Here is a 24,203-nt window from a genome sequence, read left to right on the forward strand (position 1 = left end):
TGTGTATGTGCCTGAAACAAAGCCAGAGTTGAGCATGGCCGGTAGAGAGAGAGTGTGTGTGTGTGTGTGTGTGTGTGTGTGTGTGTGTGTGTGTGTGTGTGTGTGTGTGTGTGTGTGTGTGTGTGTGTGTGTGTGTGTGTGTGTGTGTGTGTGTGTGTGTGTGTGTGTGTGTGTGCGCGTGCGTGCGTGCCTTTGTGATCTACTCTGTTATTCATCTCTCCTCTCGCAGGGTTCTTTCTCTAAAGTGACACAGGTGTTGCTCTCATTCAGGCTTAATGAATGCATTGTAAATAAATATCACAAATACAGTGAGACACAAAAAGATACAGAATTAAAATGGGTTTTTATGGGTTTGACAAAATGCCTTCTAGACTCAATATGAAAATAGACTGTCCTCTTCTCTGTCACTATGAATAGACTTTAATTGTTCCAATTTGCTGGATATTTTCCCCTTGTTTTCAATGGCATGATGCTTTGGGTTAGTCTGACCATCCAGACTGGTCTCATAGACTAGACATTTTTTTCAATGTTTTTTTTATTTCACCTTTATTTAACCAGGTAGGCTCGTTGAGAACAAGTTCTCATTTGCCACTGCGACCTGGCCAAGATAAAGCATAGCAGTGTGAACAGACAACACAGTTACACATGGAGTAAACAATCAACAAGTCAATAACACAGTAGAAAAAAAGGGAGTCTATATACAATGTGTGCAAAAGGCATGAGGAGGTAGGCGAATAATTACAATATTGCAGATTAACACTGGAGTGATACATGATCAGATGATCATGTACAGGTAGAGATATTGGTGTGCAAAAGAGCAGAAAAGTAAATAAATAAAAACTGTGGGGATGAGGTAGGTGAAAATGGGTGGGCTATTTACCAATGGATTATGTACAGCTGCAGCGATCGGTTAGCTGCTCAGATAGCTGATGTTTGAAGTTGGTGAGGGAGATAAAAGTCTCCAACTTCAGCGATTTTTGCAATTCGTTCCAGTCACAGGCAGCAGAGTACTGGAACGAAAGGCGGCCGAATGAGGTGTTGGCTTTAGGGATGATCAGTGAGATACACCTGCTGGAGCGCGTGCTACGGATGGGTGTTGCCATCGTGACCAGTGAACTGAGATAAGGCGGAGCTTTATAGTAAACATAAATCTGAGACACTCAAATTAGTATGATATATTACGTTTGTTATGGTTACATGAGATAGATGTCACACCCTGATCTGTTTCACCTGTCCTTGTGCTTTTCTCTACCGCCCTCCAGCTGTCACCAATCTTCCCCATTATATTTATATCTGTGTTCTCTGTTTGTCTGTTGCCAGTTCATTTTATTTCTTCAAGCCTACCAAACTAGAAAACAGGAACTAGCGAAAGTCAAGTGCCCGGAAAAAACACTGGTAGGCTTGATGAAACAAAATTAACTGGTATCAGACTAAATGAGAACACAGGTATAAATACATTGAGGATAATGGGGAAGATGGGCGACACCTGGAGGGGGGTGGAGACAAGCACAAAGTCAGGTGAAACAGATCAAAGACCATTTTCAATGTTTACTAAAAGAAAACTGATACATTTAATACTTTTTTCAACCTGAAACTCATTGGCCATGGCTCTTTTTCTTTGAAGAACATGTAAAATAACACATTTTCATTGAGTGCACAATGTGCACCCTCCTACACATTTATAATACATATGTGGTGTTTGGGTCCACTGGACCCGAGGGTAATACAAGTGTGGGAAAGTGTGTGTGTGTTACGATTAATGAGTGAAGAGGTATGGAGTCAGGCACAGAGAGCAAAAGGATGTGGGAAAAACACGCTTTAATGTCCAGGAAAAATAACATGAACAAAAGTAGGAAAACAAATGAACAGAAATAATAACGGACAGCGCGAAACCCGAAAATGCAAACAACAATCACTCTAACACAAAACAGACGAACAAGCCCGCACGAAACAGAAGCGGGCTGAACAAACTTATATAACCCCACCCTAACAACCAAACAAGAAACAGGTGATACCAATCAGACAAAACCAAAGGAACACAGAACAAAGGATCGGTGATAGCTAGTAGACCGGTGACGACAGCCGCCGTGCGCCACCCGAACAAGAAGGGGAGTCACCTTCGGTAATATTCGTGACGGTGTGTAGATGAAAACAAGTAAATATTAAACAAAAAGGTTTTGCTGTGTGCCTTCACTCTTCAACATAGCACCAATATATGAATATGTCTGTCTCCCTGCCTGTCTCTTGCTTTTCTCGCACTTTTACCCTTTGTAGAGTAAGAAACTACACAATGTCTTGCGGGAACCTGAACAATTTTATTGCAATACATGATTTCGATACATTGTAAAAAATTCTGTATTTGCCCAAACACTACCCCAGCCAGGTGCAAATTGGGAGAGTGACACAACAAATAAATAGCTTTGCATTTGTGGTTCCTAACCACAAATCAATCAGTGTGGCAAAAATAATCTCTGCTCAAATTAGAAATAATTTTTGCAGAGAGAGAAGCTCGTGTGGAAAGAGGATCTTCATCTTTGGAAGATGAAGAATTTTCTGAATATGAGGATAATTTCTCTGTCAATTCAGAGTCTGACATTGAGTTGGAAGAATGGAAGAAGAGTATAAGATTGACCCTCAGCCAGCCCCAGGACCAGCCATCAGCAGCCAGCCCCATGACCAATCCGTCAGCAACGAGCTCATCAGCAGCCTACAGGAGGAGAAATATGGATGTCAAACAATTGTGAAATTTAATGGTCTTCTTGCCCAAGGAATGAGCCACCCCGCATGGCTGCCAATGTGATAAGGATGCAACCAGGGCCGACTGGAATGTCGGTTACTCATGTGCAGGACATAAAATCCCCTTTTGAACTGTTCATCCCAGACACCATCCAGGAAATCATTCTGGACTGCTCTAATTTGGAGGGAAGGTGTGTTTTTGCTGTTGTGACTTTACTTTCCTTAATCTGATGACTGTTATTTATCGAATCAGCTAACTATATTTAATTGTTACTTGATTCAATTAATCATGTAACAATTAACAATTAGGAATTTGGGGCACCATGACAGCAGTTGTTTAAAGAGTGACCATCACCTGAATTAAACTGTAAAGGTATTTACCTATCACATCCATAAAATAGACAACGTCCTAATCATATCATCATTCTGAACAGTCGTAACCTCTTGCATCTGCTAAAACCCCAGCCTTACTTAAGATTCAGTACTACACACATTTGGTTTAGTTATTTATTCACTAACCAAGTAAATGACACAGAATAAACATACACACTTAATAAATTAGGAAAAGTTCCCTCATGGACTGACAATCTGGTGCCTTTTTACGACAAGGACAAGGAGAGAGAGAGAAAGAGAGAAAAAAACACTTATTGTTGATACATTTTAGAAACTATTCTCACAGTAATCATATACTTTGCACACAAACCACTGGCCATTTGGAGTATGAAATCCTGAATGTATTTACATGTGAATGACTTCGTTCGCTGTTTATCTCTGTCAGAACCAAGCCTTCTTAGGAAGGGTGTGGGCCTTACAGTGGCATGCTTGTAAGGCTCTGATTGTCCAAAAGGGGTCCCCCCCTTTCCCATCCTCTACTGTTGTTCACTCTGTAAGATGCTCCTTGGAAGATAGGCTAGCCTACATTGGGTTGAAGAATAGTAGAATGGTCCCACTTAAGTTCACTTTTCTAGATATTTGACTTAGGACAGCTAATCAGCCATAACAGTGATTGTCTGGGAGGTGAGCTTCACGCCTCCATCTCGTGTTGGTATTCAGGATTCAAACCACTTTACACAGGCAGCTGCAGCCTGGCGATGTTCTGGTCTGGGAGGTGAGTTTATTTTCTTCACCTCATTTTGAGTTTCAAATGTGTAGCTCCCATTTCACACTTTTCTGTTCTAAATGTTAATTTCTTTACCAATCCTTTTATGCAAAATGGTCAGAAGGGACGATTATGTCAGGCTGACACGCTCTCTGACCTCACTCGGGGCGTGGCTACTTACTGTGCAAAGTGTGTCTTAACATAAATACTTTAATCATATTTCACATACAATGTAGAGGATTGAGACTTCGTACATGTAGTACATGTACTCTTCAAGTTACAGTTTGTCCTTTACAACATTTTAAATGACATCACAAAATAGCATCCCATATGACATTATTATTCTTTAGGTCACCTCTGACCACCCCCATGTTCTTATGTTAGCAAAATTGTTCCAGTATTCACTTTTGAACGTGTTAAAGTTTTGGCGGGGAAAGTCTCTGGAGAAAAAGCACGTTCCTTTGTGGATTTTGTAGAGGAAGACCCACAACAGGGTGTGAACTGTCAACCTCCCAGCAGCTCCCTCCTCCCCCTCTGTCGGAGAGAGAGGGTCTGGTTACTGTCATCCATTGCCAAACTGATCTGACCCATTCACATCCTCACAGGACAGTTATGACATTGGAGGGAGATGGAAGGAGATGGACCAAACTCATTTACATGTATACTTTGGGGTTCTTATCCTTGCAGCTGTTTTCAGATCCAATGGGGAATCCACAGAATCCCTTTGGGATGCAGAAACTGGCAGGGAACCATTCAGTGCAACATTGTCTCTGGAAAACTTTTTTCCAGGACTATCCGCTTCGATAACTGAGACACCGGACCAGCTCAGCGGAAGAGAGACAAGCTAGCTGCAATCCGGTCAGTGTGGGACAAGTGGGTGGACCGCCTTCCCCTGTTTTGCAACCCTGGGCCCAACGTTAAAGTTGATGAGCAGCTTATGCCATTTAAGGTCCGCTGCCCCTTCAGGCAGTACATACCGTCTAAACCCACAAAATATGGAATCAAGATCTGGGCTGCCTGTGATGTTGCTTTATCATGTGCTTGGAACTTGCAAGTGTATACAGGGATGTCAGATGGAGGAGCCCCTGAGAAGAACCAAGGGATGTGGGTTGTCCTGGACGTGACACAGGGACTCCGTGATCACATGCAATAACTTTTTTACTTCGAAACAAGCTGGGACAGGAGCTCCTCAAGAGGAAGCTGACGATGGTAGGAACTGTACAAGAACACAAGCTAGAGCTCCCATCTTAGCTGTTTAATACACGGAACAGGCCTATAAATTTGTGTTCACGGCCAACAAATCCCTGTGTTCTACGTGCCAAAGAAAGGCAAAAATGTGGTACTCATGAGTACGCTGCATAGAGATGGGAGAATCTGTGGACTGGAATGCCAAAAACCAGAAATCATAATGGATTACAATGCCACAAAAGGAGGAGTGGTGACAGGCTACAGCTGCAGAAGGAGAACCCTACGCCTGGAACAGAGGGAAGCTCCAAAGGAAATGGCTCTTTATCGAGGAGCTGGGCAAGGCATTGGTAAGACCTCAAATCCAGAGGAGGCAACATAGGATCCAAGCTTCTACAGCCATTGTGAGGAGGATTCAGGAGGATGATGCTGGTGCCCCATCCGGCCGACCCACAGAACCAACAACTCCAATACCGGAAATAAGTGTGAGTGATGTTTTTGCATGTGTGTGTGTCTGACTCTCCTACCTTGGCCTACTGTAACTATATATGTGAGTGAGTGAGTGAGATGTTAGTAAAATTCCTGTACTAAGTGTTTTCATCTTTCTAGATTTTAGTAGTAGGAACAAGAAGAAGTACTGCGATGTGTGTGGACCCAAGAAGGACAGAAAGACAGCACACATGCATCAAGTGCAATAAATACATTTGCAACACACACATTATAAAACTCTGTCCCTCATGTGGTGTGTAGACTGGACTTAATTGGTGTTCAATGGGGCTCATTTATCATTTCCATTAAATACTGTATGTAAAATTCAGCCTTACAATTTTTTTCAGTTCATAGCAATAAACAGCAATAGTGATAACCTTGTTTCATTCATATTTGCTCAAGATAAACATGATTTATTCCACCCATGTCTTGATTATAATATATTTTTGATTACAAAAATCACATTTTATAAATAAAAAAAATGAATAGCGCTTTTATTGATAAATGGGATCTAGCAGAGGTAAATGGCAAATACTGTATTAAACATGTATGTGCTCTATATTGCTTGTAATTGATATGTCAACATCTAGTATTAAGTACTTTTACGTGAGTTGTTATGGCTGTATTGTTTTAAAAACCCAATAATGTTGTGGGTCCATCAGACCCGCGAACATTGTGTGAATAAATAAACATGAACATCACACAAGGGTTAAGCCAAAAACAATAGGAGGGTGGAAGGTCGCATAGCGCGAATGTCTAGCAACCCAAATGTTGCGAGTTTGAATCTCATCATGGACAACTTCAGCATTTAACTTCTTCCGGTATAGGGGACGCTTGCGTCTCACTTGGCCAAAAGCCAGGGAAAATTTAGCGTGGCAAATTCAAATGATATAAAAATCTAACTTTCATTAAATCACACATGTAAGATACTAAATTAAAGCTACACTCGTTGTGAAAGCATAAGAAGCTATTATCTGATGATAGCACAACAGTAAACAAAGAGGGTAGCATATTTCAACCCTGCAGGCGCTACACAAAACGCAGAGATAAAATATAAAACATGCTTTACCTTTGACGAGGTTCTTTTGTTGGCACTCCAATATGTCTCATAAACATCACAATTGGTCCTTTTGTTCGATTAATTCCATCCATATATATCCAAAATGTCCATTTCTTTGGCGCATTTGATCCAGAAAAAAACAGCTTCCAAATTGCGCAACGTCACTCCAAAATATTTCAAAAGTTGCCTGTAAACTTTGCCAAAACATTTCAAACTACTTTTGAAATACAACTTTACGTATTTTTAAACGTTAATAATCGATCAAATTGAAGACGGGTCTATCTGTGTTCAATACAGGAAGACAACAAACCCAAGCTACTTTTCAAGTCAACACACTGAACAGGCAGAGACCTAAAAAAAGAAAATCTGAACTGTTAGTCCTCAAGTTCTGTTATACTCATAGACATGATTCAAACAGTTTTAGAAACTTGTGTTTTCTATCAAAATATACTAATAATATGCATATCTTATATTCCTGGCATGAGTAGCAAGAAGTTGAAATTGGGCATGCTATTTATCCAAAAGTGAAAATGCTGCCCCCTATACCTTAAGAAGTTAAGCTAATTAACAACTTTGCAACTACTTAGCATGTTAGCTAACCCTTCCCCTACCCCTAACCTTTTAACCTAAATCTTAACTGTAACCCTAATCTTAACCCCTAACCCATAGAGCTAGCTGACGTTAGCATTAGCTAACTACCCACCTAGCTAACCTTAGCCACAACAAATTGGAATTCGTAACTTAATGTACGAATTGGAATCTGTAACATATTTCACGAATTGCAATTCATAACATATCATACAAATTCTACATTTTTAAATGTCATACTATTAAGGATGATGGACATCCACAAATGAATACATACCATACGGAACGTAACATTCATGTATCATACTATACTGAACTAAAATATGAACGCAACATGTAATGTGTTGGTCCCATGTTTCATGAGCTGAAATAAACGAGCCCAGAAATTTTCCAGACACACAAAAACCTAATTTCTCTATGGTTTTGTGCACAAATTTGCTTACATCCCTATTAGTGAGCCTTTATCTTTTGCCAATATAATTCATCCACCTGACAGGTGTGGCATTTTAAGAAGCTGATTAAATAGCATGATCATTAAAAAGGTGCATCTTGTGCCGAGGACAATATAGGGCCACTCTAAAATTAGCAGTTTTGTCACACAACACAATGCCACAGAAGTTTTGAGAGAGCATACAATTGTCATGCTGACTGCAGGAAGGTCCACCAGAGCTGTTGCAAAATAATTTAATGTTAATTTCTCTACCATAAGCCACCTCCAACGTCGTTGTCGAGAATTTGGCGGTACATCCAACCTTCTTCACAACCGCAGAACAGATCAGCCCAGAACCACGTCAGCCCAGGACCTCCACATCTGGCTTCTTCACGTACGAGATTGTCTGAGACCAGCCACCCGGACAGTTGATGAAATTGAGGAGTATTTCTGTCTTTAATTGAGCCATTTTGTGGGGAAAAACTCATTCTGTTTGACTGGGCCTGGCTCCCCAGTGGGTGGGCCTTGCTCCCAAGTGAGTTGGCCTATGCCCTCCCAGACCAACCCATGGCTGTGCACCTGCCCAGTCATGTGAAATCCATAGATCAGGGCCTAATTAATTAATTTAAATTGACTGATTTCCTTATATGACCTGTAACCCAGTAAAATCATTGAAATTGTTGCATGTTGCGTTTATATTTATGTTCAGTATAAATGTGTCACGGATTTACATACAGAATAATACGAACTGCTCTGAGATCACGTTGGACCATCACAGCGACAGACACACACAAACACGAACCACCATGCACACCATGCAAATGCACAAACTACTTCTGAGCAATTAACCAAAATGTGGGTTATTTTTTGTTTTTTAGCATGAGCTTGTAAGTAACAAAAATATTTCCCAGGACATAGACATGTCTGATATTTGCTGAAAGCTCAAATTCTTGTTAATCTAACTCCACTGTCAAATTTACATGATCTATTACAGTGAAAGAATACCATGCTATTGTTTGAGGAGAGTGCACAGTTATTGGCACGAGTTATTGGCCGGAATTGGTCCCTCTTCTTGTTCGAGCGGCGTTCGGCGGTCGATGTCACCGGCCTTCAAGCCATCACCGATCCACTTTTCATTTTCCATTTGTTTTGTCTTTGTTTTTTACACACCTGGTTTCAATTCTCTCATTACATGTTCATTATTTAACCCTCTGGTTTCCCCCATGTTTGTGTGCATTTTTGTTGTATCTGACGGCTGGTATATTGTTGCCCGGTTTTGTTATTTACACCCGTTTATTTCGTGGTTCCGGTATTTTTACAGCACCTTAGTATTGTGTTTATACTGGTGTTTTCTTGAATTAAATACCTTGTCCACGCATCTCAGCTCTCCTGCGCCTGACTCCTTTCACCATTTACCCACAGCCTTGTCCGTGATGAATTTGAAAATGTATTTGGGCAGGCTTGATACATTTTGAACAGAAATGAAATGGTTCATTGAATCAGTCTAAAATTTAGAACACACACTGCTGCCATCTAGCGGCCAAAATCTAAATTGTGCCTAACCTGGAATAATACATTGTGACCTTTCTCTTGCATTTCAAAGATTCTTTGTATTATCTTTTATCAGATCTAATGTGTTACATTCTCCTGCATTAATTTCACATTTCCACAAACTTCAAAGTGTTTCCTTTCAAATGGTTTCAAGAACATATCCTTGCTTCAGGTCCTGAGCTACATGCAGGTAGATTTGGGTATGTCATTTTGGCGAAATTGGAATTAAAGGTCCGATCCTTCAGAGGCTATTCACATTAGTCTACGTTAGCTCAAACATCCCGTAGGGGGGATACCATTCAAATAATTGATCAACGTTGGTTCAATTATTTGATTTTTTATTTCTTCTTCTGTGACCTCAATGTGCAGTGTCTGTAGAGATACATCAAATCAAGCTTGGACTGTGTTATGTGGTAGGGAGTTGTAGTTTCCAACAGGCCAATATTCTACATAGTTTAGTGCCAAAAATGTGGTAATTAACTACAATGGCCAAAACCATTGCACAACCACTGACTGCCTGTGTACACTAGGGAGCAGAGAAGAGAGAACGTGCATTGGCTAGGGATAGAAACCAGTTGCTTCAAGAGCCTGAAAATACATGATCTAAATGATTTATAATTGGTATTCAGCAGTCATAAAAGTATTCCTTATTTACTTTGAAGAACTACTAAAATAGTGATTTTGTCTGACAGCATAGGCAGCAGCTCTATAGACATGAGATGCTGAATTGGAACTAAATAATAAAGTAATGAAAAAAAACATATTTTATTCAAGTAATGTGAATAAATAACGGTTAGTAAGTGATAAACAATAATGGACAGTCACTATCATCATGGCATTATTATTAATTGTTTTATTCTGTGTTACAGCATTTAAACGTGAAAATGTGATACTTTTTTAATATTCGAACCGAAACCAAACCAATCTAAAAAATATCTAATTTGCACGCACACATAAATCCCCCTCATGAGAGTGATTGACACTCCACTGATGGCTTTCATGCACTGAGCCACTGTCACCACTAGGTGACAGTTGCTTTTTTGGTCATTATCAGCCCTTCAATGTTGATCTTTTTCTCTTTTCTCTTTTCTCGTGTTTTAAACACCAAGAAAACCAAAGTTATGTTAGTCTGTTCCACTAGGGAAAGGCCAAAACAGTATGGGAGGAGTACCAAACTATTGGGAGTGCAGCTAGACAACTGCTTATTGTGGTCACCTACATTTTTTTAACCTTTATTTAACTAGACAAGTCAGTTAAGAACAATTCTTATTTTCAATGATTGCCTAGGAACAGTGCCTGTTCAAGAGCAGAATGAGAGATTTGTACCTTGACAGCTTGGGGGTTTGAACTTGCAACCTTCCGGTTACTAGTCCAATGCTCTAACCACTAGGCTAGCCTGCCACCCTAATCTGTGATTTAAAAAAAAATTAAAACAGCATTTGTAATCAGAAGGATAGCTAAATATTTATCTCGAAAAAATCTTAAGCAAATAACACAAGCATTAATTGAGAGTCAGGTGAACTACTACTGTTATGTGGTCTGGGGAAATGCATCATCTAGTGAAGTTAGGAGGCTGCAGAATGCACAGAACAAAGCAGCAAGGATTGTTTTAAGGTGGAGATATGGGTCTTCTGTTGCAGTCATGCGCAATGTTCTTGGCTGGTCATCAATCGACAAGATAATTGAAAAAAACATGCTTATTTTATTTCATAATATACATCATTTAAAACAGCCAAGTTCTATTCACAACTGTATTCAGTTGGTAAGAGACAGACATTCCGTAAATACTAGTAGATTGTCCAGGCAAAAGAACATTTCGATTTAGAGCAATAAAGAAATTGAATAAATTAACTGAGCAAACCAGAAACCTTTCAATATATAAATGTAAACATTATTTTAAAACTATTTAAATATAATACATAGAAATGTTGTGGGACTATAGTAGATGAAGAATCAATCTTTTTTAGATTGAGTATTTATTGGGTCATTATGTTAGTATGTTTGTAATAGTGTGTTATATGTGAAGATGTGTTCGTATTATAAATTGTATTTTAATGTTTAAGGACTCTTGGAAGATTAGTCCAAATGGGGACTAATAGAGATCCAAATCAAATCTCTCTCTCTCTCTCTCTCTCTCCTCTTTCTCTTTCCTTTTCTTTCTCATCTTCCCCACAGGGTACCATTCAGGATGTCAAATACATTTTTGCTCCAAACAGCTACATCACACAATGTCCCAACCTCAATCGCAAAGAGATCCAAATCAAATCAAATCTCTCTCTCTCTCTCCCCTCTTTCTCTTTCCTTTTCTTTCTCATCTTCCCCACAGGGTACCATTCAGGACGTCAAATTCATTTTTGCTCCAAACGGCTACATCACACAATGTCCCAACCTCAATCGCAGTAAGTAGAGTAACTGTTATTACCTGTATTTATAAAGTAAGAGTGCTACTCTAGGATCAGTTTAGCCTTTTAGATAGTAATGACATACAATCGCAATTGGCATACAATATTGCATTGACAGGGGAGACCTGATCTTAGATCAGCACTCTTACTCTGATGTACTTTATGATTAAAGGCTAGGTATGATTAACTTGTTGTTGAGGACATAGGACTGGTTATTCCAACATGTTCCTTGGTCCTTGTTCCCGTACTCTTCTACCTCTTCATTTTGTATGAAAAGTGAAGAGGTACTGAGAGACAGTGGATATGGCATCCTGAAATGTCTCAATACTCCTGTTACTCTTACTAATCCCTCATCACTGAATAAGCCAGTCGAACTCCATCTCTGTTCTCGCTCTCCCTCTTTCTCTCACTCATTCCCTCTTTCTGTCTCTTTCTTTCTTTCTTTCTTTCATTCACACGCACATGCATACACACGCACACCCACGCACTCACACACACACACACTTTTTCCCTTATCTCTGTCATCATAACCTCTTTCTTTCTTTCTTTCTTTCTTTCTTTCTTTCTTTCTTTCTTTCTTTCTTTCTTTCTTTCTTTCTTTCTTTCTTTCTTCCTCTTCTCTCTCTTCTTCTCTCTCTCTCTCTCTCTCTCTCTCTCTCTCTCTCTCTCTCTCTCTCTCTCTCTCTCTCTCTCTCTCTCTCTCTCTCTCTCTCTCTCTCTCTCTCTCTCTCTCTCCCTCCTGTTTATTGCCAAACAAATGCAGATGCAGGGCTTGTGTTGTGCATTTGTGGCGATGCTACTGTCTCTGTTGCTGATCAATAAAGCATGTAATCATATTCTGTCACTACACTCATCGATACTCGTGTGAACCAGCACTCGCGCCGCAGCCAAGAAGCCAATACAGCACTATTAGCTGCAGGACAACAAGCGTTTTAATATTAATATAGAAGTATATTTTTCTTCCTTCAAACATGCATACAACATTGTGTAAAGTGTAATTACCTACAATCCTCTAAAAACAGAGCCATGTGGCAAGATAGGAAGTGCAAGGAGATTAAAACCAGACTTCCAATGAAGTTTTCTCTAGATTTGGTAATCGTCATAAAATATAATCATATTTTGAGCAACAATGTTTTGGTAAAATGTGTATAAATGTATTTCTTCTCTTTTTCTCTTATTTTGCCTCCTCTCTACCTCCTTCCTTTTCTCTTGTCCTTTACTTTTTTATCCCCTCCCCTACTCCTGTCTTTCTTTGTCCCTCCTTTTCTCCTGTTGAGGCTGTCCAACATGCAGTGATTTCCTGAGCCTGGTGCAAGGCATCATGGACCTTCAGGAGCTGCTGGCCAAGATGACCCTAAAGGTGAGAGTCACCAGTCACTCTCAGAAAAATAGCATTTTGACCTCAAACAAGCGACCTTATAAGTGATGCGGTGTGATGCTTTATGTCCCAACATTGTACCTGAGAGACCTTAGTCAGAGGACATGAACATGCACACGTATCAAAGCCCTCTCTTCCTCCTCCAGAGGTCATACAATAGACACAGACACACACACACACAGGGTAAGTATGATCGGAGGTCACAGTGGTGTCATTAAATGGCAGCCATCTCGGCCCTGCGGGACACTAACAGGTGCTGAACATTATGTTCCTCTCAGCACGACCCCCAACCGTGTGTGTGTGTGTGTGTGTGTGTGTGTGTGTGTGTGTGTGTGTGTGTGTGTGTGTGTGTGTGTGTGTGTGTGTGTGTGTGTGTGTGTGTGTGTGTGTGTGTGTGTGTGTGTGTGTGTGTGAAGCAAGCACAGCCCACCAGCCAGCCCTGGGCTTGGTGTCATCCCACTGTAAATAACCATCTCCTTCATTTTAATGGACTCGAAGCTCTCACTTGGTCAAAATCCCAATTGGCACCCTGTTCCCTATTTTGACTAGGGCCCATATGGTTCTGGTCAAAAGTAGTGCACTATATGGGGAATAGGTTTGCATTTGGGGTACAGCCTGTCTGACTCCTCTGCTTATACAGCAACGCAGCCGGTAGAAATGGCACTTTCCTCCCCGTGTGTCTGTAAACTAGGGAGGGAGGGATAGAGGGGTGGAAGGGAAGAGGGTGATGAAGGTGGCGGATGAATAATTGCTAACCTCTTGGTTCCCGGCTGGCTGTATAATATAAAGTGTCATGGAGAGTGAGCTGAGAATAGAAGTTCCATGCATGAATTAGCAGTGTGTGTGTGTGTGTGTGTGTGTGTGTGTGTGTGTGTGTGTGTGTGTGTGTGTGTGTGTGTGTGTGTGTGTGTGTGTGTGTGTGTGTGTGTGTGTGTGTGTGTGTGTGTGTGTGTGAAATAGAAGAGGTTGCAGAAATGGATGACCATGTGTCACACACACTTTATGACAATCTTGTAGCATGTCATATCTTGCATAGAGTATACTGCAAGTGCAGTCTATGTTCTTATGTCTTCAATATACACTGCCCAAAAAAAAAGGGAACACTTAAACAACACAATGTAACTCCAAGTCAATCACACTTCTGTGAAATCAAACTGTCCACTTAGGAAGCAACACTGACTGACAATAAATTTCACATGCTGTTTTGCAGATGGAATAGACAACAGGTGAAAATTATAGGCAATTAGCAAGACACCCCCGATAAAGGAGTGGTTCTGCAGGTGGGGACCACAGACCACTTCTCAGTTCCTATGCTTCCTGGCTGATGTTTTGGTCACTTTTGAATGCTGGCGGTGCTTTCACTCTAGTGGTAGCATGAGACGGAGTCTACAACCCACACAAGTGGCTCAGGTAGTGCAGCTCATCTAGGATGGCACATCAATGCGAGCTGTGGCAAGAAGGTTTGCTGTGTCTGTCAGCGTAGTGTCCAGAGCACGGAGGCGCTACCAGGAGACAGGCCAGTACATCAGGAGACGTGGAGGAGGCCGTAGGAGGGCAACAACCCAGCAGCAGGACTGCTACCTCCGCCTTTGTGCAAGGAGGAGCAGGAGGAGCACTGCCAGAGCCCTGCAAAATGACCTCCACAAATGTGCATGTGTCTGCTCAAACGGTCAGAAACAGACTCCATGAGGGTGGTATGAGGGCCCGACGTCCACAGGTGGGGGTTGTGCTTACAGCCCAACACCGTGCAGGACGTTTGGCATTTGCCAGAGAACACCAAGATTGGCAAATTCTCCACTGGCGCCCTGTGCTCTTCACAGATGAAAGCAGGTTCACACTGTGCACATGTGACAGACGTGACAGAGTCTGGAGACGCCGTGGAAAACGTTCTGCTGCCTGCAACATCCTCCAGCATGACCGGTTTGGCGGTGGGTCAGTCATGGTGTGGGGTGGCATTTCTTTGGGGGGCCGCACAGCCCTCCATGTGCTCGCCAGAGGTAGCCTGACTGCCATTAGGTACCGAGATGAGATCCTCAGACCCCTTATGAGACCATATGCTGGTGCAGTTGGCCCTGGGTTCCTCCTAATGCAAGACAATGCTAGACCTCATGTGGCTGGAGTGTGTCAGCAGTTCCTGCAAGAGGAAGGCATTGATGCTATGGACTGGCCCGCCCGTTCCCCAGACCTGAATCCAATTGAGCACATCTGGGACATCATGTCTCGCTCCATCCACCAACGCCACGTTGCACCACAGACAGTCCAGGAGTTGGCGGATGCTTTAGTCCAGGTCTGGGAGGAGATCCCTCAGGAGACGATCCACCACCTCGTCAGGAGCATGCCCAGGCGTTGTAGGGACGTCATACAGGCACGTGGAGGCCACACACACTACTGAGCCTCATTTTGACTTCTTTTAAGGACATTACATCAAAGTTGGATCAGCCTGTAGTGTGGTTTTCCACTTTAATTTTGAGTGTTACTCCAAATCCAGACCTCCATGGGTTGATAAATTTGATTTCCATTGATCATTTTTGTGTGATTTTATTGTCAGCACATTCAACCATGTAAAGAAAAAAAGTATTTAATGATAATATTTCATTCATTCAGATCTAGGATGTGTTATTTTAGTGTTCCCTTTATTCTTTTGAGCATTGTATTTTCCCGGAGTACGAACGCATGCATATATGCTACTCACGCAGGCACTCACGCACGCACACACACACACACACACACACAGATGATTGGTATATCCCATCGTACACCTATGATGCTGGTGCTATGGTGCTGGGGAAGCCAGCCTGTAGTGGTCCCGTATTTTAAGGTAGTTCCTCACCCTGGAGTCCCCTCAGTCTATAGAGGAACAATCTAACATCAAGTTGTAAAAGTTGTAAAATACTGAACTTGGCCTTTAAGCATCACCATATTATTTTGAAATTGTGTTTCAAATATTGCATTTTTGGACAGCTCCTGTCTCCAATGCTCACGGCTCAAATCCCTGTTCCGTCAGAACATGGAACACCTTTCAATCAACGGGTTGATCAGAGCTCATGCCTTAATGACCTCATCCTCAGTGGATTAGTGTGGCCTGGAGCCTGGTGCATGAGATGTGTAAGGGCCCACTAATGAGGATGGGCCCATCGTCTTACTCTATAGATGTTACGAGGTAGTAAAAGGGGCGTAAACCATTCTCACCACTGAGTGTGTTGTTAACGAAACAGAGGAGAGACACAGAGGCCCGGCTGGTTTAGCTAGCCTAGCTAGCCTGGAGCCTCAAGAAACATTTAACACTGCTGTGATTGTGTTGCTTTTCCGGGACAATGTCGACCGCCCGGATTTTCAATGTAGCAACTGTTTGCTTGCAGAGGACTACAGGAGCGAAGTGGCAAACAAGTAGTGAACCTACATAAGTTACTGGAGAATCCACACCCGCCTACTATTTCTTTCTCTTCTACCCAAGTAGCCGGATGCCACTCTGGCTTGGTCGAAGTGTTGCCGGCGTGTCGGCTCTCCACAATCGTCTGGACGGTACCCTGCAGGGATCCCTCCGTGAAGGGGTCTCCCCCTTCCCTGAAGAATGGAGCTAGTAGGATGCTTCTGGATGACTTGGGGTATGTTCCTGTTGTTAAGTCCAGACCAGACACAGACCAGAAACAGCTTTGCGGGCCTGGATCCAGAGGTACCTGCGCCTTAGTCCTCTGTTCTGTCTCCCTCTCCGGTGGCTTCTACCTCGTGTTCAGATCCTCAGAGCTCCCACCCTCATCTGACCGTGAGGCTGTCTGAGGCTCCTGCCCATTCATCATCCATGATGGATACTACAGACGGCTCGAGTCAAATCAAATCAAATCAAATGTATTTATATAGCCCTTCGTACATCAGCTGATATCTCAAAGTGCTGTACAGAAACCCAGCCTAAAACCCCAAACAGCAAGCAATGCAGGTGTAGAAGCACAGTGGCTAGGAAAAACTCCCTAGAAAGGCCAAAACCTCGGAAGAAACCTAGAGAGGAACCAGGCTATGTGGGGTGGCCAGTCCTCTTCTGGCTGTGCCGGGTGGAGATTATAACAGAACATGGCCAAGATGTTCAAATGTTCATAAATTATCAGCATGGTCGAATAATAATAAGGCAGAACAGTTGAAACTGGAGCAGCAGCATGGTCAGGTGGACTGGGGACAGCAAGGAGTCATCATGTCAGGTAGTCCTGGGGCATGGTCCTAGGGCTCAGGTCCTCCGAGAGAGAGAGAGAAAGAAAGAGATAATTAGAAAGAGCATATGTGGGGTGGCCAGTCCTCTTCTGGCTGTGCCGGGTGGAGATTATAACAGAACATGGCCAAGATGTTCAAATGTTCATAAATGACCAGCATGGTCGAATAATAATAAGGCAGAACAGTTGAAACTGGAGCAGCAGCACGGCCAGCTGGACTGGAGACAGCAAGGAGTCATCATGTCAGGTAGTCCTGGGGCATAGTCCTTGGGCTCAGGTCCTCCGAGAGAGAGAAAGAAAGAAAGAGAGAAGGAGAGAATTAGAGAACGCACACTTAGATTCACACAGGACACCGAATAGGACAGGAGAAGTACTCCAGATATAAAAAACTGACCCTAGCCCCCCAACACAAACTACTGCAGCATAAATACTGGAGGCTGAGACAGAAGGGGTCAGGAGACACTGTGGCCCCATCTGAGGACACCCCCGGACAGGGCCAAACAGGAAGGATATCCATCGGGCCCACCTCCCTTAAGTCCTCAAGGGGTTTGCAAAAACACTTGAGGTGAAAGAATGGCCAGATCTCACCCTGTGCTATCCGAATACAGGACATTACTTGGCTGCTTCTGACCGTTCTATGACAGATGCCATGAACTGACGCTGCCGTAGTCCGTGTAGGGTCATACGACATTAGGAGGGCTAGCTTGGAACTTCTGAAAATTGATTTTAAAGAACTGATTCTAGCACTGAAAGATTTCCAAAATCGGCCAATTATTTCAGGTCCGGTACCGTTGTTGGGATGTGGATGTGAAAGATTCAGCAAGCTATTGGCATTATACACCTGTCTAAAAGATTACTGTAGCTCTGTTGGAATCACTTTCACAGAGTCCATCGAAATCATCTTGGTTCCAGGACTCTATCCACGCATTTCAAGACTGCATTGAGACAATGACATCAAGACCAGTTCAATTAATCCCTACCATTGTATCACTGAGTTGTCATAATGCTGCAGCAAATGTACATTATTTCAGGGGTGTTGGCAGACACAATGTAAGTAACCTCATTTTTGTCCCCTTAACTGCCCTGAATGCCTCTGTTGATCCTAGAGCTATTGTATGCTATAATCATATGCCTATGAACCAGAGCTATACTGTTAGCACTGAAGAGGTGTGTATTAGTAGGAAGTCCATTGTGTGCAGCTCACCCTGCACAATCAGTTCAAACAAATTAGCATGTCTACTTCTGATAAGCTTCCGAGTAAAGTATTAAAAACAATCATCCCAGAAAAGTGCCATAAATAGCCCACATTATTAACATATGCAGCCTAAGAAACAAGGTTCATGTAATCAATAATGTGCTAGTAACAGATGACATTCATATGTTTTTTTTTACATTGGATAAAAGCAGAGACTCAGAGCTAGTATATCATTCACTGCAGTTGAGGAACAAATGGGAAAGTAATTCTGCTTTGAAATGTCATAAACTTGTTACCCAACTTTTTAGAAAATGGCCCTTGAATGTGTTGGTACACCTCCTGGAGAGCTCTTCTTTGTCTACACCCATTCATCATCGTTCACGACCTTAGCCCCACCAATATATTAAAGGATTCACATGTGTGGCCATGTGCTAAGCCGTAACTACGCTAGTGTACAACCAAAGATTTCAAGACAAAAGGCTGGTTTACACTACTTCTATCAACATCATACAGTTGTCTTAGTGACATCATGAGGATTCTATTGTCTTCCGACGTACAACTTGTCATTGTGAAAAAGTAGAAACACAAAAACGACAGGCTGCATGACATCAGCGGCCTACGGGTCCAAAATAGCATAACTGGTGCATTTTAACGCCAATAAACCCATCCGTTTAAAAATGAATTTAGTATATGTGACTGAACGGCTCAAATCAGTCTTATGTAGCAAAATTTGAAATTGTGTTTTTAAACTGGAAAAAAAATAGAGACTCAGAGCTAAAAAAAAAATGGTATATCATCCACTGCATTTTTTGAGAAAAACAGGGTGAAAGTTTTATTATGGTACAACACTATCATCAAATGTTAGATTATATTTTTATGGTGTAAACCTCAAAAGGCCTCTCTATATCTTCCCTCTCTGTGGCAGCTGACAGGGTGTCTTCATCATCCTCCTGTTATGAAAATGAACAATTGTGTTGTTCTACTCTAATCCATTACAAAAAATCAGTGGAGTATTAAGAGTACTTACAACTGCATGGAGGTCTATTATGGCAGTAGGCTCCACCAGATAGATTACACCATCAGTAACTGGTAGAAGATGAAGATTAGACAGTTAAATTATAATTTTGCCAAGAAAAGTACATCACCAATTTGAATTTTGTGTTTACAACGGTGTGCAGGCCACATCACAATTTTTCAAATATACAGTGGCTTGCAAAAGTATTCATCCCCCTTGGCATTTTTACTATTTTCCTATTTTGTTGCCTTTACAACCTGGATGCTTTGATGCTGCCACCACCATGCTCCACTGTGGGGATGGTATTCTCGGGGTGATGAGAGGTGTTTTTGCGCCAGACATAGCGTTTTCCTTGATGGCCTAAAAACTCAATTTTGGTCATCTGACCAGAGTACCTTCTTCCATATGTTTTGGGAGTCTCCCACATGCCGTTTGGCGAACACCAAATGTGTATGCTTATTTTTTTCTTTAAGCAATGTCTTTTTCTCTGGACACTTCCGCAAAGCCCAGTTCTGTGGAGTATACGGCTTAAAGTGATCATGTGACACTTAGATTGCACACAGGTGGACTATATTTAACTAATTATGTGACTTTTGAAGGTAATTGGTTGCACCAGATCTCATTTAGGAGCTTCATAGCAAAGGGGGTGAATACATATGCACGCACCAGTTTTCAGTGTATTAGTTATTTTTTTCGTTTTCACTTCACCAATTTGGAATATTTTGTGTATGTGAAATCCAAATAAAAAATCAATTTAAATTACAGGTTGTAATGCAACAAAATAGGAAAACCACCAAGTGGGATGAATACTTTTGCAAGGTACTGTATAACTCAGAGTCACCTTAAAATAGATTATTATGTCTAAAGGACAACTAGGAACCTGAAAAAGTAATAGCAGTCAATTACAAATAATTGTACCACTTCAAGGAGATTAGTGTACCAAGTTGTGTTAATATGGATGGGTGTGCGTTACTGAGTTAAGACTGGCAAAATGATGAATGTACATATATCATTAATTTGAATAACTAACCTCTCTAGGGTAGGTGAGATGCTAACGTCCCACCAGGCCAACATCCGGTGAAACTGCAGAGCGTTAAACATTCTAAATACACAATTTGTTATAGCATCTTACATATTTTAAAAGATGAACGTCTTATTAATCCAGCCGCTGTGTCAGATTTCAAAAGGGTTTTGCTGCGAAAGCAAACCATGCGATTTTCTGAGGACAGCTCCCCGCACACACAAGTATTATTAGCATTTTCCAACCAAGCATTAAAGTCAGAAATAACAATAAAATAAATTGCTTACATTTGAAGATCCTTCCTCTGGTGGCAATGCCAAGTGTCCTAACTACACAGTGAATGTTTGTTTTGTTTGATAACATCCATTTTTATAGCCTAACACGAAACATTTGTAAAATGCTTGCGTCGTGATTTCCATCTCATTCAACTTTGGACAAAGCATTCGTGGTAATTACACACACTCAACAAACATTTATCCAGTCATGGTTGGTTTCATTGCAATCCTCTGGTTGTTACTAACACAACCATACTTGATGGTTCTTTTCCCGGGACGTATTGACCGAAACAAACCGATTTGAAGACACCAATCAATGACATCATTGAGCACCAATGGTAGGACCGGTCTATCGTTGATTGACTGTATTTTGGCCCAATGACCACTGATCATCTTGAAATCTAGCTTGGAAGATAGCCAATGAGCGGAGGTAAACGGCAATATGTAATGGTTATACGTTCGAAGACCAGCCTTTGTCTTAAACTCTGGCGTAAAAGAGGTTAATTCGCCATTGCAAATCCTACTTGACGGAGCCACGAGTGTTACGCATAGCAGTACATAGTCCATAGCATTTTCAGCAAGTTTATATATTTAAATTATGGCAAATACATCAGTAAAAGCTAAAACAAAGTTTAAGTATATAGATTTAACCCAAATTATAAAGGAAATTGATAGAGAAAGAGATACTGAGTTGCTTCAGTACCTTCTGTCCCCTCTACCTCTGTCCCTTCTGCTCCAACCAGTGGTGTTCACCTGCCCAGATTCGTCTCTGTAGGCATGAATGTGCCTAATGGCAACAAGAGCACAGTCGGGAGAAGTCGTTGTGCCCTTTGTCACAGGAAATGCCCTGCACCACCTGTTCAGTAAGCCACTGCTTTACAGCAGAAAGAGACTGCTATGGGCCATGGCACCAGCAGCACAATACAGTGTAGAGTACTGAGGGTCTTCACAATATTGTAAATAGAAAATGTTTAAATAGTTACCCTTGTTATTAGTTTATCTTTAATTATTATTATTATATATTTGGGGGGGAGGGGTGTTAGAATAGCATTTATGTATTTTGTATATAGTTATTTCCTTCAAAATGTATCACTGTACCAATTCGGCCACTTGGGTACATTTGTGTGGGACACCTGGGTGACTTCATGCTCAATGTCATGTAGCTCGCTCATTTTTGAAGTTATCTGTCTAAAACTGTGCTCAGCTATTGATGCCATCTTATGTTCTTCATTCAAATCCTCCCCAGCATCCTATCTGTATGCTTGGCTGTTCTTGTTCATTTGAACGATGCAGCAACAATAAAAAACAGAAAACGTATGTTCATTTCCTTTTATTTTCTTCTACCAGATCTATTGTGTTATATTCTCCTACATTCAATTATAATAATAATAAATGCCATTTAGCTGACGCTTTTATCCAAAGCGACTTACAGTCATGTGTGCATACATTCTACGTATGGGTGGTCCCGGGAATCGAACCCACTACCCTGGCATTACAAGCGCCATGCTCTACCAACTGAGCCACAGAAGGACCACACACATTTCCACGGACCAATTCACATTTCCACGGAATTCAGAGTGTTTCCTTTCAAATTGTACCTAGAAAATGCATATTCTTGCTTCTGAGCCTGAGCTACAGGCAGTTAGGTTAGGGTATGTTTTTAGGCGGAAATTGAGAAGAAGGGGGGTACCCCAAAGAAGTTAAGCACTTTGTGTGTATGTTTGTGTTTGTGTATGTGTGTGTGTGAGGTATATGCTGAGGGTACACCCTAAAAAATACTGGCACTGGGTAAATATATGACAGAACACACAGTGGGGTATTTTGACCTAGCCAGTTTGTGTGAATTGGGTTGTTTGGATTACCCAAACATGGGTTAATTTAACTGTCAGTTGTATTTTTATTAACTTTCATGATGGTTTCATGCAGCAGAAGGTATTCCATAGGATATTTTCAGGAGGCACGACCTATTAGGGAAGTGGCTATCAGATAGTTATTTTTGGCCACCCGGAGAGGAAATGTTTCCGTTTTAAGTTTGTACACTGAAAATGTATAGTTCAATATTTTTGCAAATTATTCCTTTAAAATTTAAAATTAGTAACATTACTATTTATATAATGTAACGAAATGGTAGCATTTAGGATATGCAAAGTCTCTTAAAGAACTCATACACATGTGTAAGTCTTGTTAAAGCTAGAAAAGTGTCAATATTGAAACTTGGCATGAACTAATAATACAACAGAACAGATGAACTGGAATGACATTTACTCTCACGGGTGGCCAAAAATAGCAATCTGAAAGACACACCCCTACTAAGCCCCACCCACCCCTTCAATCTTGTGATCTGACCCACTGGGTCATATCTCAATAACCCAGCATGAACAACCCAACCTTGCACTTTTAAAAGAAAACAACCCAGCTGAGTGACCCAATGTCTGCAACCCAGAAGTTGGGTATTCCAAACATCCCAGAATTTCGAAGATTAAAGTTAGTGTATATTAAAGGTAGGGTGACCAGAAAATAATAATGGTTTTAATTCTGAAACACTGGGGGCAAACACACCAATGTCCATTTCTATGTGTAGTCGGTAGCTTTTGCATTTTTTGTCCTCTTGCTGGTTGAATTGGATTATAGTGCTGTGATATTTAAATGGATGATGATCTATATTTATCTGTGTGTGTGTGTGTGTGTGTGTGTGTGTGTGTGTGTGTGTGTGTGTGTGTGTGTGTGTGTGTGTGTGTGTGTGTGTGTGTGTGTGTGTGTGTGTGTGTGTGTGTGTGTGTGTGTGTGTGTATGCATTTGTGCGTGTCCAGCTGAACTACGCAGAGTCCAGGCTGACCCAGCTGGAGTCCTGCCGCTGTGAGAGGACGTGCAGTGCCAATGGTGTGGTCTACAGAGACAAGGAGCGATGGGTGGAGCCAGAGAACTGCAGGAACTGCGGCTGCATGGTGGGCATACCACCAGTCACACAAATACAATAACGTTGTATCTTTCTCCTCACAATTGTCGATAACTTCACCTCACACTAGTCAATTTGCATATTTTTGGAATATTCAAGTCAGTTCACTTTACAAAATAAAAAAACATTTAAACATGTACAATGTTTTAATTCACAAAATAAAAGATATACAAATAATGATAATGATGGGCAATAAATAATATGAATAATTAGTATAATTACTATAAAAGGGCAATGGGTTCTATAACTGCTTCAAATATTTTAAGCCAGATCTTTATTGGGATGTCAAATGTTGTTCCTTTTGACGCCAAAGAAGGCTCAAATTGGATGTTCCTTTTGATAGTGTAGAAGGCCCTTCTTGCCTCTCAGATCATTCACAGCTTTGTGGAAGTTACCTGTGGTGCAGATGTTTAGTCCTGAGGTATGTATCGTTTTTGTGTGCAATAGCGCAATATTGTTTTGGTGGAATGTGGATTTTTTGGAACACCATTATTTTTGTCTTACTGAGATTAACTGTCTGAGCCCAGGTCTGACAGAATCTGTGCAGAAAATGTAGGTAATGCTGTCTCATCCCCGGCCCTGAGGAAAGAAATCTGTGTTTTTTCTTTACAAATTGTAACTGCA

General features: G+C 41.4%; 1 protein-coding gene across 1 annotated transcript in view; it reads left to right on the forward strand.

Moving 5' to 3' along the window:
* Positions 1 to 24,203, forward strand: part of LOC118393628 (protein kinase C-binding protein NELL1-like) — a 398,605-nt gene that overhangs the window by 113,564 nt on the left and 260,838 nt on the right. Inside the window, exons 6-8 of the mRNA XM_052461927.1 lie at positions 11,465 to 11,537; positions 12,818 to 12,900; positions 23,434 to 23,568. Coding sequence (XP_052317887.1) covers positions 11,465 to 11,537; positions 12,818 to 12,900; positions 23,434 to 23,568 — 291 coding nt within the window. The remainder of the gene's footprint in view (positions 1 to 11,464; positions 11,538 to 12,817; positions 12,901 to 23,433; positions 23,569 to 24,203) is intronic.

Source organism: Oncorhynchus keta, chromosome 14 (genome assembly GCF_023373465.1).
Source record: "Oncorhynchus keta strain PuntledgeMale-10-30-2019 chromosome 14, Oket_V2, whole genome shotgun sequence".
In the NCBI taxonomy this organism is placed as follows: domain Eukaryota; kingdom Metazoa; phylum Chordata; class Actinopteri; order Salmoniformes; family Salmonidae; genus Oncorhynchus; species Oncorhynchus keta.